Source organism: Halichoerus grypus, chromosome 11, assembly GCF_964656455.1.
Source record: "Halichoerus grypus chromosome 11, mHalGry1.hap1.1, whole genome shotgun sequence".
NCBI classification, from domain to species: domain Eukaryota; kingdom Metazoa; phylum Chordata; class Mammalia; order Carnivora; family Phocidae; genus Halichoerus; species Halichoerus grypus.
The window spans coordinates 52991606-53009374 of NC_135722.1; the positions used below are offsets into that span (position 1 = coordinate 52991606).

Sequence of the window (17769 nt, forward strand, 5' to 3'; positions counted from 1 at the left end):
GGGGTATATGGGAATTCTATACCGTCTTCCCAACTTTTCTGAAAATCTAAAACTATTCTAAAATTTAAAACAAATTTTTGAAAAGTCAGCTAAATGCATTTGTTCTGAAAGTTTTTTTTTTTTTTAAAGATTTTATTTATTTTTGAGAGAGAGAGTGTTGGGGGGGTGGAGGGGCAGAGCGACAGGGAGAAAGTCTCAAGCCAACTCTGACTCCGCACTGAACCTGGAGCCCCAGCGGGGCTCAATCTCCCGACCCTGAGATCATGACCTGAGCTGAAACCAAGAGTCGGACCCTCAACCGACTGTCCCACCCAGGCGCCCCCGTTCTGAAAAACTGAGTTGAGAGTTTCTGAGTTGAGTGACCTTTATCAGGGTCACAGAATCAGCCCCTATTCTTCTAATTCTTCTATTGGCTCTTCTGTGAGGCGGAACTGAGCGGTGGTTTGCTTAGGCAGGAAGGACTACCACTCCCAGAGTGCCCCTGTGCGGTTGTCAGGAGCAACCAGAGAATGCAGACTAACAGCCCTCCTTCAAGTCGGGTTTATACAACGACTGAGTGCCTTGCCAGCCAGCCATGGGCCAGGATTATTACTCGGTGCTCCAGATCACTCGCAATTCAGAGGATGCCCAGATCAAGAAGGCGTAAGTTGGGGCGGGAGTGAGGCTTTAGGGGTGTGCCAGGAAGTCCCCACCTTTCTCTCTTCCAAATTGAGCTTTCTTGAACAGCTTAGGGCAGGCAAGGTAAACCTTGTTCCTTCTCTTGCTTCTTGCATACCTATAGCATGGGTTTGGGCTGGGTCAGAGTTCCCAATCCATCATCCTTTACCCCCTCTGCCCTGTCTCCCCTCCTGGGTATCCTGGTTTTTCTAGCAATAAAAATAGGGACAAAGGAGACATTTGAACTTTATTCTGATTATGGAGAACCAAAAGATTGAGAAAAGGAGAGTGACCTGACCAGATGGATGTGTTTCAAATTTTATTCTGGCCATCAGATGAGTTTTTGATGTTGAACTGCATTTCTCAATACTTTGATCAGGTCCTGGGGACTTTGTGGTCCATTTCCAAGAAAGTCTAGGACAGAAATCAGCACATTTTTCTGAAAAAATGTGTTTTTGGGGGGCACCTGTGTGGCTCAGTCGGTTAAGCTTCTGTCTTGATTTCGGCTCGGGTCATGATCTCGGGGTCATGAGATTGATCCCCGCGTCCAGGCTCCACACTGGGCTCCAAGCCTGCTTATGATTCTCTCTCTCCCTTTCCCTCTGCTTCCCCCCCCCCCCACTCTGCTCGCACACATGCTCTCTCTCTCTCAAAAAAAAAAAAATGTGTTTTTTTGATGAATATTTATTGAGTGCCTACCCTATGGTTAGGTGCAGTGGTAGCAGCTGGAGATATAATCATGAATCAGGCAGATACACAGCTTAATTTTGTTGATGAATACAGATGTTGAGTAAGTCATCAGTGTGATGAGTGTTACAGAAGGGGAAGTACAGAGTGCTGTGGAAGCTTATTTTAGAAGGAGAGAGACCCCTTCAGAGGCTGTCGTGATAATCAAGGCAGAAGATGAAGCTTAGGGGCACCTGGGTGTCTCAGTCGGTTAAGCGTCTGCCTTCAGCTTAGGTCATGATCCCAGGGTCCTGGGATCGAGCCCCACGTCGGGCTCTCTGCTCAGGGGGGAGCCTGCTTCTCCCTCTCCCTCTGCCCCTCTCCTTGCTTGTATGCTCTCGCTCTCATTCACTCACTCTGTCGCAAATAAATAAATAAAATCTTAAAAAAAAAAAAAAAGATGAAACTTGAAGCAGAACAGTGCGCTGGAGAGAGGAGAGAGAATGGACTTGGCTATTAATGGGATCATTGGAAGGTAAAGAAAAAGGGAGGAATCTGTGATAATACAGTCAGTTAAGGTTGGGTAGTGATACATTTCTTGAACGTACAGATTCTGTTCTGAGAACCTTCCATCATTATTTCATTTAGTCTTCACAACAACCCTGAGAGGTAGGTACGGTTTTTATCCCAAGGCCATGTGCCTAGTAAATGGCAGAAGCAGTATCCAGACACCAGGCCTACTGTGGGCCAGGTCCTATAGGGCATTTATGTGGGGTTAAGTGGAGAGAGTCTACAATGTGGCTGGAGAAACAAGACACAAACTCATGAGACAATTACAGAACAATTCAGGACAGCATGTGATGTCACCCACTGTTCAGAGCATCTCCTTGGCCAGTGGGAGCCATCTGAGGAGAGGTCACAAGGAGTTAGAGTGCGGAAAGATAAGCCAAAGTTAAATACTGGACAGACCCAGGTCTGAATCCAGGTTCTCCTATCTGCTAGCTGTGTGACATGGACAAATTAACCTCTCTGAGCCTCAGTTTTTCCATCTCTAAAATAATTATTATAAGGGTTGGGGCATCTGGGTAGCTCAGTGGGTTGAGCGTCTGCCTCAGCTCAGGTCATGATCCCAGGGTCCTGGGATTGAGCCCCACATTGGGCTCCCTGTTCAGTGGGGAGCCTGCTTCTCCCTCTCCCTCTGCCGCTCCCCCCGCTTGTGCTCTCTCACTCTCTCTCTCTCTCTCAAATAAATAAAATTCTTTTAAAAATAATAATTATAAGGGTTGTTGTGATATTGACATGGGATTATATGAGATAATGAACATGAAATGCCTAGCAATCATTTGCAGCAAAAACCATGTCATATAAAGAGTGATTAAGGGAACTTTCCAGAACGCTCGGTGAGACTCAGAGGAGCGGCGGCTGCCCAAGCTGTCAGCAACAAGCTCCTTCCCGCTCCCCCACACCGGCCTCAGCCCTCTCACTGGCTGTAGAAAATGGTGAAAGAAACCACTTTACTATGATGTTTTGGGGATCAAACCCAATGCCACCCAAGAGGAATTGAAAAAGGCCTACAGGAAACTGGCCTTGAAGTACCACCGTGATAAGAATCCAAATGAAGGAGAGAAGTTTAAACAGATTTCTCAAGCTTACAAAGTACTCTCTGATGCAAAGAAAAGGGAATTATATGACAAAGGAGAACAGGCAATTAAAGAAGGTGGAGCTGGTGGTGGTTTTGGCTCCCCCATGGACATCTTTTATATGTTTTTTGGAGGAGGAGGAAGGATGCAGAGAGAAAGGAGAGGTAAAAATGTTGTGCATCAGCTCTCAGTAACCTTAGAAGATTTATATAATGGTGCAACAAGAAAAAACTAGCTCTGCAAAAGAATGTGATTTACAATAAATGTGAAGGCCGAGGTGGTAATAAAGGAGCCAAATGTTGTCCCAATTGCTGAGGTACTGGAATGCAAATAAGAATTCATCAGATAGGACCTGGAATGGTTCAGCAAATTCAATCTGTGTGCATGGAGCGCCAGGGCCATGGGGAACGGATCAGTCCTAAAGATAGATGTAAAAGCTGCAATGGAAGGAAGATAGTTCAAGAGAAGTAGATTCTAGAAGTTCATATTGACAAAGGTATGAAGGATGGCCAGAAGATAACATTCCATGGTGAAGGAGACCAAGAACCAGGACTGGAACCTTGTTTTAGATCAGAAGGACCGTGCTGTTTTTACTCGGCGAGAAGACCCTTACATGTGTATGGACATACAGCTGTTTGAAGTGTGGTGCGGCTTTCAAAAGCCAATATCTACTCTTGACAACCGAACCATCGTCATCACCTCTCATCCAGGTCACATTGTCAAGCATGGAGATATCAAGTGTGTGCTAAATGAAGGCATGCCAATATATCATAGACCATATGAGAAGGGTCGCCTAATCATTGAATTTAAGGTAAACTTTCCTGAGAATGTCTTTCTCTCTCCTGATAAACTCTCTTTGCTGGAAAAACTCCTGCCTGAGAGGAAGGAAGTAGAAGAGACTGATGAAATGGACCAGGTAGAACTGGTGGACTTTGATCCAAATCAGGAAGGATGGCGCCATTATAATGGGGAAGCCTATGAGGATGATGAACATCATCCCAGGGGTGGTGTTCAGTGTCAGACCTCTTAATGGGGCCAGTTTGGGTCATTCATTTACTCCCTGCTGCTCAGTGCTAGGCATCAGCAAGAGAACTAGACATAGCAACTCAAGGAACTCACGCTAGTGGGAGAGACAAGCCAGTCAATAAACAGTTGGAGCACCGAGTGCTAAGTTGAGGGATTGAAGGCACTGGGGATGCGGGAAGGGGAGTCTAACCCAGAATGGAGGCTGCTGTTAGGGAAGGCATCCTGGAGGTGTTGACCCCTGAGCTGCATGTTGAAAGATGAATGAAAACATGCCAGTGGGAGATGGGAGGGACTGGAGAGGGGTGAGTGTTACAGGTGAAGGGAATAGAACGTCAAAGACATGAGCAATGCGGTGTGGGGAGTTTGGAGCCTGATCAGAAGGTCAGGAGAGGTCATGGGAGTGGGGAGGGAGAGCAGTGAGTGAGAAGGCCAGAGAGAGAAGAAGAGGCTTGAATCTTAGAGAGATTTGGATTTTATGTTGAAGACAAAGGGGAACCAACCAGTGGAGGATTTAGGCTGGAGAGTGACTTGGTCAGGGGACAGCACACTGAAAGGCCTGGAAAGGGGGAACACTAGAAACTAGAAGCCATGGTTCTGCAATAGTTGTAGGGATGAAGAGGCAAGAAGAGAACATTGGGGAGAAAGGAAAGCTGATGTGCCTTGGTGACGGGTGGGCTGGGGGTGGAGAGGACGAAGAACCTGGGAGTTGATAATGCTCAGCTTTTTGGCTGCAGTGCCTGGGAAAGTGGGCAAAAAATTGGGGAATGAAAATGTGTTTGTATTTGGGCTCATTGAGTTTGTGGGGCCTGTGGGACATTGGAGAGGAGATACCAAGATGGCAGCTGGATACAGAAGTCTGAAGCTAGTGGCCTGGTTTCAGAGATTTGGGAGTGGTCAGCGAGTGAGTGGTACTCAAAGCCTCAGGACAGATGAGCTTGCGTACAGATAGCGTGTGGAGTGCGAAGAGAAGGAGCAGAAGGGGTCACCAGCTTAGAAGATGTGAGCCGGGCCGAGGAGCTGCACTCTGACCCACAGCACTCTGACATGCGGTCAGATTTGTAGTGAGCCACTCAGGTGCCACTGATGCCCTCTTTTGGCTCCTCCAGACCCACTGCCCACTGATGCCCTCTTTTGGCTCCTCCAGACCCACTGATGCCCTCTTTTGGCTGCACTGATGCCCTCTTTTGGCTCCTCCAGACCCACTGCCCACCCTTCTGCACCCTACTCTGCGCTGGAAGCTGGGCCCTCTGAACTGCATCAATAGGCGCCCTGGCCCTCAGACTTGCTGGTGCATCTGGCTAAAGAGAGCCCAAGGCAGGTGATCGGGAGGGAGGAGAGGAGAGTGGGGTTGGGGTATTTATACCCAGCTCCCTTCCTCTGAGGGCCCTTCAGGTTGGCTATGTTCCTTAACTGCAGATGACAGCTCCTGCCAAGGGCCCCCGGCCACACACTCTCCTGTGGGATTTCGTTAACTTCTCCCTCGCCTCACTCCTATAGGCTCAGGGGTGGTCAGGGTCCCTCAGGGCTCCTGGCCTTGGGCTACAGCACTGTCCCCTGTGGTTATCCTCCCTATCTCCCACACTTTGGTGAGTGGTGGGACTGGGCAGCTACGGAAACCGGGAAAGGAATGAGCACAGAAGCAGGAGACAGTAAGAGGGCCTGACATGCGCTGAGTGCCTCTCTGTACCCGGCCCTTTGACGCCTTATTTTACCCGATTTTCCCAAGAAGCCTAGGTGTCAGTTCGGACATCAAGACAGGATTAGATGGGCAAGAAATTTGGAAACACGTGTGAGGGTGAAGGGGGAGTAGGAGTGTGCGGCGGGGGCCTTCGGACCCCAGGGCAGGTGTGATACCTGTGGCCCGGGAGCTGGCTGGGGAGGGCTGCAGAGTGGTCTGGAGGAAAAGCTCAGCCGGGCCGATCAACAGGAGGCCTGAGGCAGAGGTTGCAGGTTGGAGGGGTCTTGTGTCCTACGGGGATGCACCAGCACTAACGTCCCCACCATGCTCGAGCACTGGCTGGAGCAGCTTGAGAAAGTGTAGCCGCAGCACAAACACCCAGGGTGGGCAACTACATGTTCTCCTCACTGGGTTCTCTTCGAGGGCATCTGAGCAATGTGCCGCCTTGGCCACCATAGCTCTGATTTTATAGCTGGGAACATCAGAGCAGTGGACAGCAGAGCCAGCTCCGAGCCATGATCTGTGCCTCAGGCCCATGTCAGCTGCTATAACTTGTATGAATCCTCCCCCCTCTAGGTACCGGAAACTGGCCCTTAAGAACCACCCACTGAAGTCCAGTGAGCCATCCTCAGCAGAGACATTCAGGCAAATAGCAGAGGCCTATGATGTGCTGAGCGACCGTGAGTGACTCCACACATCTCCTCTGCCCTCGCTCTATTCCTTAGGTCTCTGGGTGTTGGGCTTTCTGAGGGGGCCCAACAGAGAGGAAGCATTCCTCTTCCCTGCCTAGTGTCTGAACAAACTTAGAAAGAAAACAGCATGAAGAATTGCCTCTCTCAGTAGTCACAAGGTAAGGTTGACATGGCATGGAGAGCCCTTGGATTAAGCTGATCAGCTCAGCCAGTCTCAGTGGGGCAGGACCTGGGGCAGGTCTCCCACAGCCCCCCCCCAACCCCTGTGCCCTGCAGGGATGCACACAGTGAGATGCTTGCTGCCAAGGGAGGAAGGTGAGGCTGAGGCGTATGCCCAGTTACTCTTCCCAGACTGCCAAGTAGCTACATCTCCAACTCCCCAAGGACAGCATATCTATAAAGGGGCAGAGAGAGGCTGGTAATTCAGAAATCTCCTGAAACCAAGAGTGTAGAAAGTGATTCCCCATTTCTGCCCTGGGCAGTACCTGCATGGGTGTCCCTGAAGGCTTGTCCTGGAGACTAATCACAGATCCTGTGCAGAAGAATGGCCAGATCACAAAGGTTTCTTTAGTCCCAAGTTTTCAGGACTTTAGAGTCCTTAGACTGTAGGATTTCAAAGCTCTAGAATTTCGCAGCTCTAGAATTCTTAGATTCTAGAATTTCAAGGTACTAGGATTCTACCTGCCCCAGAGAAAACAGTAGCTGTGATGATGAGTTTAGCCAAATTCCAGGAGAGTAGCCTGACCCTTAATCTCTAGATCCCTCCTCCAGCCCTCCCCTACCGCCCCCAGCAAGTCTCCACCTAACTCGGTTCTCCTCCTGGCTATAGGACCATACTTAGATGCACCCACAATGAGATTACACACCTAACTTTTAGGGTCTCCCTCCAAAGAATGCCAGACAACAGACACTTTAGAAATAAGGTTGCTTTTGCCCCTTTCTCTCCACCCTGTGTCCACCTGCTTCCCAGCCCAGCAGCTATCTTAGTCCCCAAGACTGGCCCCCTCCTCAAGGTGCCACATGTCCACAGCTGTGAAGAGAGGCATCTATGACAAGTTTGGAGAGGAGGGCCTGAAGGGCGGGATTCCGCTGGAGTTTGGATCCCAGACCCCATGGACAACTGGTTACGTCTTCCACGGCAACCCTGAAAAGGTTTTCCATGAGTTCTTCGGAGGAGACAACCCCTTTGGTGGTAAGAGACCCCACCTACCCACTTGCCTGACTGGGAAAGGACAGAGCTGTAAAAGGTTCCTTTTCTTCAAATTCTTTTGTTTTGTTTACTTTAAGAAATAGATATAGTGCATGGTAAAAAAAAATTGTATTAAAGAAGAAATAAATTCCTTTCTTCCGTCTCCAGAAGCAGCCACTTACTGTTAACAGTTTGTGTATCCTTCCAGAAATGTTCTGTGCATTTATGAGCATATATTTATCTTTACATAAGCCTTTTATCTAATTAAGGAAATAGGACCATATTGTACACACTGATTTTTTTTGCTTAGTATAGCTTGGAGATGATCTTATTATATATCGTATTATATACAGATCTACTTCATTCATTTTAATAGCTGCATCAGGTTTCATTGTATGGGGGTGTGTTAGTCAGATGTGTACATGGATGGATGGGTGAATAATCCCACATCCCAACAAATGGACAAAGAGCTGATTTCTGAGGCTCAGGGTCATCTTGCAAGGACAGTTAACCCTCAGACCTGTCTTCCTGGCCCCAGTTATGCGACTCAGAGAGGCTCGGTGTCACTGCCTGTCCTGTCCCCCTGCAGCCCCTTCCCCTGGATATGCCTTTCTGCATTTCAGAAGTTCTCTCTTCCTTTTCTCCATGTTAAAAAGAAGTGAGCTACAGCTCACTGCCTGTCTACCTCAGAGACCCCTCCCACCCTGCATTGCCTTCACCGGTCTGCTAGAGGAAGCTGAGTTCATAAGCTCCATGTGTGATTGGACAAAGCAGGGGACTTGAGGTCAGGCCTGTTTCAAATCCACGCACTGCCACTTATGAGCTGTGTGACTCTGGGCAGGTCTCTTCACCACTCTGAAACCTCAGCTTCCTTACGGTTAAATGGCTGTATTAGTCCATTCCTCACGGGTCATTATCAAATGAGATAATGGGCTTTATAAAGCCATCATGAACATGGGCTTTGCAGACTGAAAGCATACAATGGACCTGTCTCTCCCAGGGACACGTGCATGGAAAAGAGGCAGCTCAGAGGAGCCAACCCAGAACTTATGGGGCATCGCCTACAGGGTTTGGGGTCCCTCGGGCAGCACTCAGAAGCTACACTGCCTCAGTGCTTCACCCTAGGGGTCCTTGTGTCCCGTCTCCCTGCAGGGCCGAGGGACTAGGCCTTCCTATGACCTGGCTACTGGGGTGTCTGGTGCACCATAGGTGCAGGGTGAACAAATGAATTCAGTAATGCAAGAGGGGACCAGGTAATTCACAGGCCTCTCGATTAGTTATCACCTCACAGCGGGGCACACATTACAGTGGGGACTCGCCCTCCCTAGCCTCAAGTCATTGCACCCTTCTAGCCTGTGACGTTCATTCCTGGCACTAACCGTGAGAGGTAGAGTACAAAAAATCTTAATTATGATAGCAACCCCGGACTTCACAAAATTTACGAAGGGTTTCACATGTAGCAATTAAGCGTAGTGGTTCAGGGCACAGGTTCTAGAGTCAAATTGTCCTGGGCTCAGATGGACTGTGGGACTGTGAGCATTTTCCTTGGTCTCTGCCCAGTGAGAGAGTAGTGTGAAGAGCTGAAACCAGTCCCTGATGCATAGTTAGCTCTCAGCAACATTTGGCTCTTCTTCATCATCTTATTTAATCCTAATGGTAGAAGGCAGATCAGGCATTCTTACTCCATCCCACGGACAGAAAATCTGAAACCAAACAACTACATAGCACTTCAAGAGCCAAGGGCTCTTTGCACTGGGATGGAAGGGCGGGGCAGCAAGAGGGGTTACAGGTGCAGAGCTAGGCAGGGAGAAAAGAGATGGAGGGGAAAAAAAGAGTTTGGTGAACTCTCAAATTTGTTAGGAACCACCCCTGCCCTAGCCCCTTGTCAGCTGCTGACTTCATAGAAACTTGAGTCTGGGGTCTCTAGTGGTCTTAGGCTGGGCTGGACAGTGAGGGAGAGGGGAGCCTGGGGAAGGGTAGGAAGGTCTAGGATGCATATGACCCTCCCAGCAGCAAGCTAACAGCCAGAGTCATTTCTGGCATACCAGGAGCCACCACCAGAGGGCACTCCTCTCTCTTCTGACGCAGCCAGCCTTGAGGGGTATTTCCCCAAGCTTAGGGGGAAGGGAGTCAGGAAAGTGTGGGAATATCCAAACAGGAGGATGAAGCAGTGGGAAGGGGCAAGGAATGATAGTCATTGGATCTGCAATTGAGGACAACTTTTTGGCCTGGCCTAACAATCTGAGTCTGCAAGGTAGGAATGGGATGCTGGGGACTGAAGAGGTGTGTGTGGAGGTGTCTATGCATGCAAGTCCCTGGAAACAGCCTCTCTTATTCCTCTCCTCTCCCCACCTCCTGCAGAGTTTTTTGATGCAGAAGGAAGTGAGGTAGATTTGAACTTTGGGGGGCTCCGGGGCCGAGGGGTCAAGAAACAGGATCCCCCAATCGAACGAGACCTCTACCTATCCCTGGAGGACTTATTCTTTGGCTGCACCAAGAAAATTAAGATCTCCCGAAGGGTGAGTACTTGGCTTGCTCCTACTGGGAGCCACTACCTATCCCCTCCAATCTTATAAGTAACCTCCTCCCTATCCTCACTGGAGACCTCAGGTATGGTCTCTGATGGAATCATGAAATCTCAGATTTGGAGACCTAGGATAATAGAATTCTAGAATCTGAAGTTGGAAGGGACAGTTGAAGGTATTAGCCCCATTCTTTCCTAGTGCAGGAATCTCCTCTCCAGTGTTCCTAAGTGGGACAGAGTCTTTCCTTTCTTCTCAGTTCAGCCCCATCCCTGTGGGAAGTTGGGCTCTGAATAGGTAGAGTCTCTTGTAAATTCTGCCCTCTGGACATTACCAGACCATACCCCCAGGGCTTCATCAGTGTGTAAGCCTCATGAGTAACAAGAAACAGTGTGGGCATGGAGGGTGGGCTGTGGGACAGTCCCCAAAGAGTCTGACTGAAGACCTTCAGGGCCTCAGGGTGCAGTTTTTGGGTTGGCCCTATCCCATGGCCCAGCCCTATGGTAGGCACACGAGCGAGGCCTCCTAACACCTTCGCCCAGAAGAGGAGAGGCCAACTATGGCCAGGCTTTCCACAGATGGCACCCATCTGAGCATGTGATTGGTTGGGATGGATGGATGACATAATAGGGAATGCTCGGATATGCTGACCTCTGTGGTCTTTCTCCCTTCATGATTAAGAGACCTGCCAGAGCCTCAGAGCCAGAGCCTCTGGGTTGGGAGAGGACCTGGGTATGTGTTCACTATGCATTTGTTAGTGGCCAGGGCCACGTGATTTCTAGGGCTGGAGCTGGGGGCTTGATCAACTCATGGTGACCACTTGGCATCTTAGGCCCCAGCCCCATGACATAGTCTGTCATCCTGGAATTGTAAGTCCTTGGTTCCAGTGAATGGGGTGAGAGTGGGAATGGCTCCAGGAAGGTTCTCCCTGTTGCTAGAGGAATGAACCCCTGTAACATCTTTCTCATGTGAAGAGGCCAGCCGGGAAAGCCCCAGCAAACCTCCCCCCCTGCCATCTGGCTGCAGGTGCTGAACGAGGATGGGTACTCCTCTACCATCAAGGACAAGATTCTCACAATTGATGTGAAACCCGGTTGGAGGCAGGGCACACGGATCACCTTTGAGAAGGAAGGGGACCAGGTGAGAAGGAGGGAACTGACTAGGGTCAGTCCTAGTTGGTCTCAGTCACCTGGGCTTGCTCATGGGGTGGGAAGACTGAAGGGGAAGGAGGCAATGTTTTCTCCTGCCCTGTGAGCCCTAGTCTGGTAGGGAGACCAGTCTGCAGAGTGGGTGAGATGATCCCCAAAGTCCCTTTCAAGCCACAGAGCCTCACCATACCTTTGTGAGTGGATAGCCCAGGGCTTTTCCCCATTTTGCAGAATAGGAAACTGAGGCCCAGAGAGGGAAGGGATTTGCCCAGGGCAAGAGCACAAGAGCTCTTCCAGAAGAGACTTTAGCAGTTTTGGTGACTTAATGATGCTTGGCAGGACAGAGGCTTGCAGAAAGTTGTCTTCAAAACTTGCAGCTCAGCGTTTTGCCCACCACCTGAGGAAGCTCTGTCCCCCTCCAGCTGAGTGAATCCTTTTGAGCATGCTCAATAGAGGAAAAGTAGTCGGGGGGGGGCTGGATTCACTCGAGTAAGCTTCTCATAGGAGGGGATATGGAACCAAATGTAAAGGTCCTTCCAGAAAACCTAGTTTAATCTCTTCATTGTTGAAGACATGGAGGCAGGAACTTGGCCAGTGGCACACAGCCAATTAGTCCTTGTCAACACTTGGCCTCCTCTGCCCAGGGCCCCAACATTATCCCAGCCGACATCATCTTCATCGTAAAGGAGAAGCTACACCCTCGCTTCCGCAGGGAGAATGACAACCTCCTTTTTGTGAACCCCATTCTCTTGGGCAAGGTGAGTGGGCAAAGTGGAGGAGTAGAGGTGGGCAGATGAGAGTGAGCAAGCTGGCCGCACTCTGCACTCCCCCCACTGTGTGGGGCAGGCCTTCAGAACGTGATGAGTGCACATAGAATCTTTGTGGCTGTCTTCAGGGCCCCTCCATGTAAGGAATAGCACCAGCCTAGACTTTTCCTTCCCTCCCCCACCCCACCTGCAGGCAGTCACTCAGTCAATCCTGCCACCTGGTCTCCTTCTGTTCATCCCCACAGTGTGGGTGTGGGCACCTGCATCTGCCCAGCAGCCCTTTGGCGGCTCTCCGGCCTCCCTTCCAAACATTTCCTCTAGGCTCTTCCCTGTACTCATTGGACTGTGCCGCAGGCCTGTCTCAGCATCTCATATGGCATTCAGGGCCCTCCACACTCTGCCCCTGTGGATCTCTTTCCCTGCACTCCAACTCCTGTCCATTGGGTGCATTTTTCACACCTCCATACTCTTGTTTGTGCTTGGCCCTCTGCATGGAATGCTGTATATCCACCTGGTCTACCTAAGCTCCTTCTCACCCTTATCAACTGCTACCACCACTGTGCAGCCCTCCTGTCCCACTCCAAAATGGTTTTGGGGCCTCTCTTTGGCTCTCGCAGACCCCTTTACTTCCCTCTATCAAAACATATCATCATCAATCTTAGTTACCAGACTGAGCTCCTGAGAGCAGGTAGTTGCCTGGCTTGCTCTCCTGTGAGTTCTTGAACAGCCTTTTGTCTCCTTGAGGTGGAGCTCAGGGCCTGGCACTGAATAAGCTCTGAAAGTGCCTTCTAAATAGAATGGCCATGGTGACCTCCCCTACTCGCACCTTTGGCCCTCACGTCCCCTAGGCTCTGACCTGCTGCACCGTGGAGGTGAAGACCCTGGATGATCGTCTGCTCAACATCCCCATCAATGACATTGTCCAGTGAGTGCATCTGCTTGGGCCCCAGTCGGCAGAAAGGCTGGCCTGGGCCTTGGAGGGTAGTGGCACACTGGGCAGCCTGGTGCAGTTCAGTCCCCACCAGAGAGGACTGAAATCCAGCCCCACCTCTGGCCAACTGCATTCACCTGGTAAATGGAGTGCCTTTTTCTAACTTGCACGAGGCCAATATAGAGCCCAGAGGGCCCCCCCACCTCCTGTGTTGGGCAGTCTTGGTTGCCTTCCTCCTCCTGAACCTCTCATTAGTGTTCTGAGTTGTATCCCTTAAGTCCTTTACAGGAAAGGCCCTCTGCATGGGAAGCTTTACTCAGTAGCTCAGCAACCCCCACCCCAACTCAGGGTGGAACCTCTAGTTCTGGAACCCTCTATTAGATACTCAATGTAAATGGGTTCTCAGGGGGCATGCTGTCTGAACAAGCCAGTCCCCCCACCACCACCCTGTTCTGGCTGAAAAGGGCCACCTGGTGGAAAGCGGTACCGACTGCCCCATGCCTGAGGTTACGTGAGCAGGGGCAGCATGGGATCTGTCAAAGTGCTATGTGGGGTGGGGGGACGGGGAGGGAGGGTGATTATTTCCCTTCTTTCATCCTCCCGTCTCAGTCCCAAGTATTTCAAGAAGGTGCCAGGTGAGGGGATGCCACTACCTGAGGACCCCACTAAGAAGGGAGATCTCTTCATCTTCTTTGACATCCAGTTCCCCACCCGCCTCACACCCCAAAAGAAGCAGATGCTGCGCCAGGCATTGCTGACATAACTGGTGGGCTGGGGGCTGGAGCACGGGAGAAGGCTACCTGGACCGTATCCCATTCCTGCCTCAGGATGTGCAAGGGAGCCAGCCCACTGCACAGATGTGATGTGAGGATGGGATGCATGGGACTTTTAAACTGACACAATAAAGATTTATTTCCTATCTTCCAGTTGCACCCAGAAGACTGTGTTGGAGGGAGAGGAGCTTCATATATCTCTTCTTGTGGAGCAGAGGGAAGGGCAGGGCCCAGGAAGCCTAAAACCTGGGTCCTTGTCCAGGTTTTTTTTTTTTTTTAATTCATTAATTAACATATAATGTGTTATTGGTTTCAGAGGTAGAGGTCAGTGATTAAGTGATATAAGATCAGTCTTATATAATACCCAGTGCTCATTACATCACGTGCCCTCCTTAATGTCCATCACCCAGTTTCCCTATCCCCCCATTCCCTCCCCTCCAGCAACTCTCAGTTTGTTTCCTATATTAAGAGTCTCTTATGGTTGTTCTCCCTCTCTGATTTTGTCTTTTTTCTTCTTCTCTTCCCCTATGATCCTCTGTTTTGCTTCTTAAATTCCACATATGAGTGAGAGCATATGATAATTGTCTTTCTCTGATTGACTTACTTTGCTTAGCATAATACCCTCCAGTTCCATCCACGTCGTTGCAAATGGCAAGATTTCATTTTTTGATGGCTGAATTGTATTCCATTGTGTATATATACCACATCTTCTTTATCCATTCATCTGTCGATGGACATCTAGGCTCTTTCCATAGTTTGGTTATTGTGGACATTGCTACTATAAACATTGGGGTGCAGGTGCCCCTTCGGATCACTACATTTGTATCTTTGGGGTAAATACCCAGTAGTGTGATTGCTGGGTTGTTGGGTAGCTCTTTTTTTAACTTTGAGGAACCTCCATACTGTTTTCCAGAGTGGCTGCACCAGCTTGCATTCCCACCAACAGCGTAAGAGGGTTCCCCTTTCTCCACATCCTCACCAACATCTGTCATTTCCTGACTTGTTAGTTTTAGCCATTCTGACAGTATGAAGTGGTATCTTGTATTTTGATTTGTATTTCCCTGATGCTGAGTGATGTTGAGCATTTTTTCATGTGTCTGTTGGCCATTTGGATGTCTTCTTTGGAGAAATGTCTGTTCATGTCTTCTGCCCATTTCCTGACTGGATTATTTGTTCTTTGGGTGTTGAGTTTGATAAGTTCTTTATAGATACTATCCTTTTATCTGATAAGACATTTGCAAATATCTTCTCCCATTCTGTCGGTTGTCTTTTGGTTTTGTTGACTGTTTCCTTTGCTGTGCAAAAGCCTTTTATCTTGATTAAGTCCCAATAGTTCATTTTTGCCTTTGTTTCCCTTGCCTTGGGAGATGTGTCTAGCAAGAAGTCGCTATAGCCGAGGTCACAAATGTTGCTGCGCTGTGTAAGGAAATGGTCTAGTTTCAATCTTCTGCATGTGGCTGTCCAATCTTCCCAACACCATTTGTTGAAGAGACTGTCCTTTTTCCATTGGATATTCTTTCCTGCTTTGTCGAAGATTAGTTGACCATAGAGATGAGGGTCCATTTCTGGGTTCTCTATTCTGTTCCATTGATCTATGTGACTGATTTTGTGCCAGTACCATACTGTCTTGATGATGACAGCTTTGTAATAGAGCTTGAAGTCCGGAATTGTGATGCCACCAACTTTGGTTTTCTTTTTCAACATTCCTTTGGCTATTCAGAGTCTTTTCTGGTTCTATACAAATTTTAGGATTATTTGTTGCAGTTCTGTGAAAAAAGTCAATGGTATTTTGATAGGGATTGCTCTGTATGTATAGATTGCTCTAGGTAGCATAGACATTTTAACAATATTTGTTCTTCCATCCATGAGCATGGAACGTTTTTCCATTTCTTCGTGTCTTCCTCAATTTATTTCATGAGTGTTCAATACTTTTCTGAGTACAGATCCTTTGCCTCTTTGGTTATTTTATTTATTTATTTATTTATTCCTAGGTATCTTATGGTTTTTGGCGCAATTATAAATAGAATCGACTCCTTAATTTCTCTTTCTTCTGTTTCATTGTTCATGTATAGAAATGCAACTGATTTCCGTGCATTGATTTTGTATCCTGCCACTTTGCTGAATTCCTATATGAGTTCTAGCAATTTGGGGGTGGAGTCTTTTGGGTTTTCCACATAGAGTATCATGTCATCTGCAAAGAGTGGGAGTTTGACTTCTTCTTTGCTGATTCAGATACCTTTTATTTTTGTTGTTGTTGTTGTTATTGTCTGATTGCTGAGGCTAGGACTTCTAGTACTATGTTGAGCAGCAGTGGTCAGAGTGGACATCCCTGCTGTGTACCTGACTTTAGGGGAAAAGCTCTCAGTTTTTCCCCATTGAGAATGATATTCACTGTGGGTTTTTCATAGATGGTTTTTATGATATTGAGGCATGTTCCCTCTATCCCTTCAGTGTGAAGAGTTTTAGTCAAGAAAGGATGCTGTACTTTGTCAAACGCTTTTTCTGCATCTATTGAGAGGATCATATGGTTCTTTTCCTTTCTTTTATTAATGTAGTGTATCACATTGATTGATTTGCAGATGTTGAGCCACTCTTGCAGCCCAGGAACAAATTCCACTTGGTCGTGCTGAATAATCCTTGTAATGTACTGTTGAATCCTATTGGCTAGTATTTTGGTGAGAACTTTTGCATCCATGTTCATCAGGGATATTGGTCTGTAATTCTCCTTTTTTGGTGGGGTCTTTGTCTGGTTTTGGGATCAAGGTAATGCTGGCCTCATAGAAAGTTTGGAAGTTTTCCTTCCATTTCTATTCTTTGAAACAGCTTCAAAGGATAGGTATTAATTCTTCTTTAAATGTTTGGTAGAATTCCCCTGGGAAGCCATCCGGCCCTAGACTTTTGTTTGTGGGGTGATTTTTGATGACTGCATCAATATCCTTGCTGGTTATGGGTCTGTTCAGGTTTTCTATTTCCTCCTGGTTCAGTTTTGGTAGTTTATACATCTCTAAGAATGCCTCCATTTCTTCTAGATTGTTTAATTTGTTGACATATACTTGCTCATACTATGGTCTTATAAGTGTTTGTATTTCTTCCGTGTTCATTGTGATCTCTCCTCTTTCATTCATGATTTTATTTGGGTCCTTTCTCTTTTCTTTTTGATAAGTCTGGCCAGGGCTTTATCAATCTTATTCTTTCAAAGAGCTCCTAGTTTTGTTAATCTGTTCTACTATTCTTTTGGTTTCTATTTCATTGATTTTGGCTCTAAGCTTTATTGATTCTCTTCTCCTTCTGGGTTTAGTGTCTTCTACGCTTTTTTTTCTAGCCCAGCTAGTGTCTTTATATAATCATTATTCTGAACTCTAGTTCCAACATCTTACTTATGTCCATACAGATTAGGTCCCTGGCAGTCAATACTGTCTCCTTGTCCTGGTTTTGTATGACCAGGTCCCTGAGGGTTCAGAGCCTGTGTGCTCTCACCTTGATAGAGTGGGGCAGAGCTGTGTGGCCTCCGTGGGTCCCCATTCTGCTCTGATTTCTCATGACATAAAATCTTTAGCAGGGGCAGTCTCTAGAGTGTGATGTGGTCATATTGTAGACAGGAAGCACAGAGAAGAAAACAGTTGTCAAGGTTACACAGGGCAAAGATGTCATCAGAGACTTGAAGGCCACTCCCAGACTCATCCTGCTTAGAGGCAGCACAAAGGACATAGCGCTGGAAACGGCTTGGGTTTCTTTCTCACCAGCCTCAATTCTCATCTATGCTGTGGGTCCTGGGCTGCCTCTAGGCAGGATGGTGTGGGAGGCAGGCGAACTGGGTTCTACTCCTGGCCCTGCTATGGACTTCCTGGATGTCGTACCCCCCCCACAGGCTGCTTGTGAGGATTGGGCCATTGGTGTGAATGTGCTTAGTGAACTCACTGCTTAGGTATCACGGTTCCAGGATTGCTGCTAATATGGCCTCCAGGCCAAGTTGGGTCCGTGCAGACCACACCTACCTCCCCAACCTGCCTTCCATCAGTCAGCAACAGTGTGGCATGCAACTCTTCTGTCTTTCGAGTCTGGGTTTGAGCTCGGATAGGT

At 48.3% G+C, this 17769-nt stretch overlaps 1 protein-coding gene and 1 pseudogene across 3 annotated transcripts; both read left to right on the top strand.

The window, feature by feature from the left end:
• Positions 1-489: 489 nt before the first annotated feature.
• Positions 490-14086, top strand: DNAJB13 (DnaJ heat shock protein family (Hsp40) member B13). Of its 3 annotated transcripts, none has more exons than XM_078058543.1 (8): positions 490-642; positions 6244-6347; positions 7390-7551; positions 9910-10067; positions 11097-11210; positions 11863-11976; positions 12834-12910; positions 13844-14086. In XM_078058543.1, the coding sequence occupies exons 1-8, from the start codon at positions 575-577 to the stop codon at positions 13986-13988; spliced, it is 942 nt and encodes a 313-aa protein (XP_077914669.1). In that variant the 5' UTR covers positions 490-574; the 3' UTR covers positions 13989-14086. The 3 variants fall into 3 exon arrangements, with proteins under 3 accessions (XP_077914669.1, XP_035975411.1, XP_035975413.1); XM_036119518.2 differs by lacking the exon at positions 13844-14086 and adding an exon at positions 13526-13835; XM_036119520.2 differs by lacking the exons at positions 490-642; positions 6244-6347; positions 13844-14086 and adding exons at positions 6361-6517; positions 13526-13835 and having other exon boundaries at positions 7330-7551.
• Positions 3257-3997, top strand: LOC118552826 (dnaJ homolog subfamily A member 1 pseudogene; annotated as a pseudogene).
• Positions 14087-17769: the final 3683 nt, after the last annotated feature.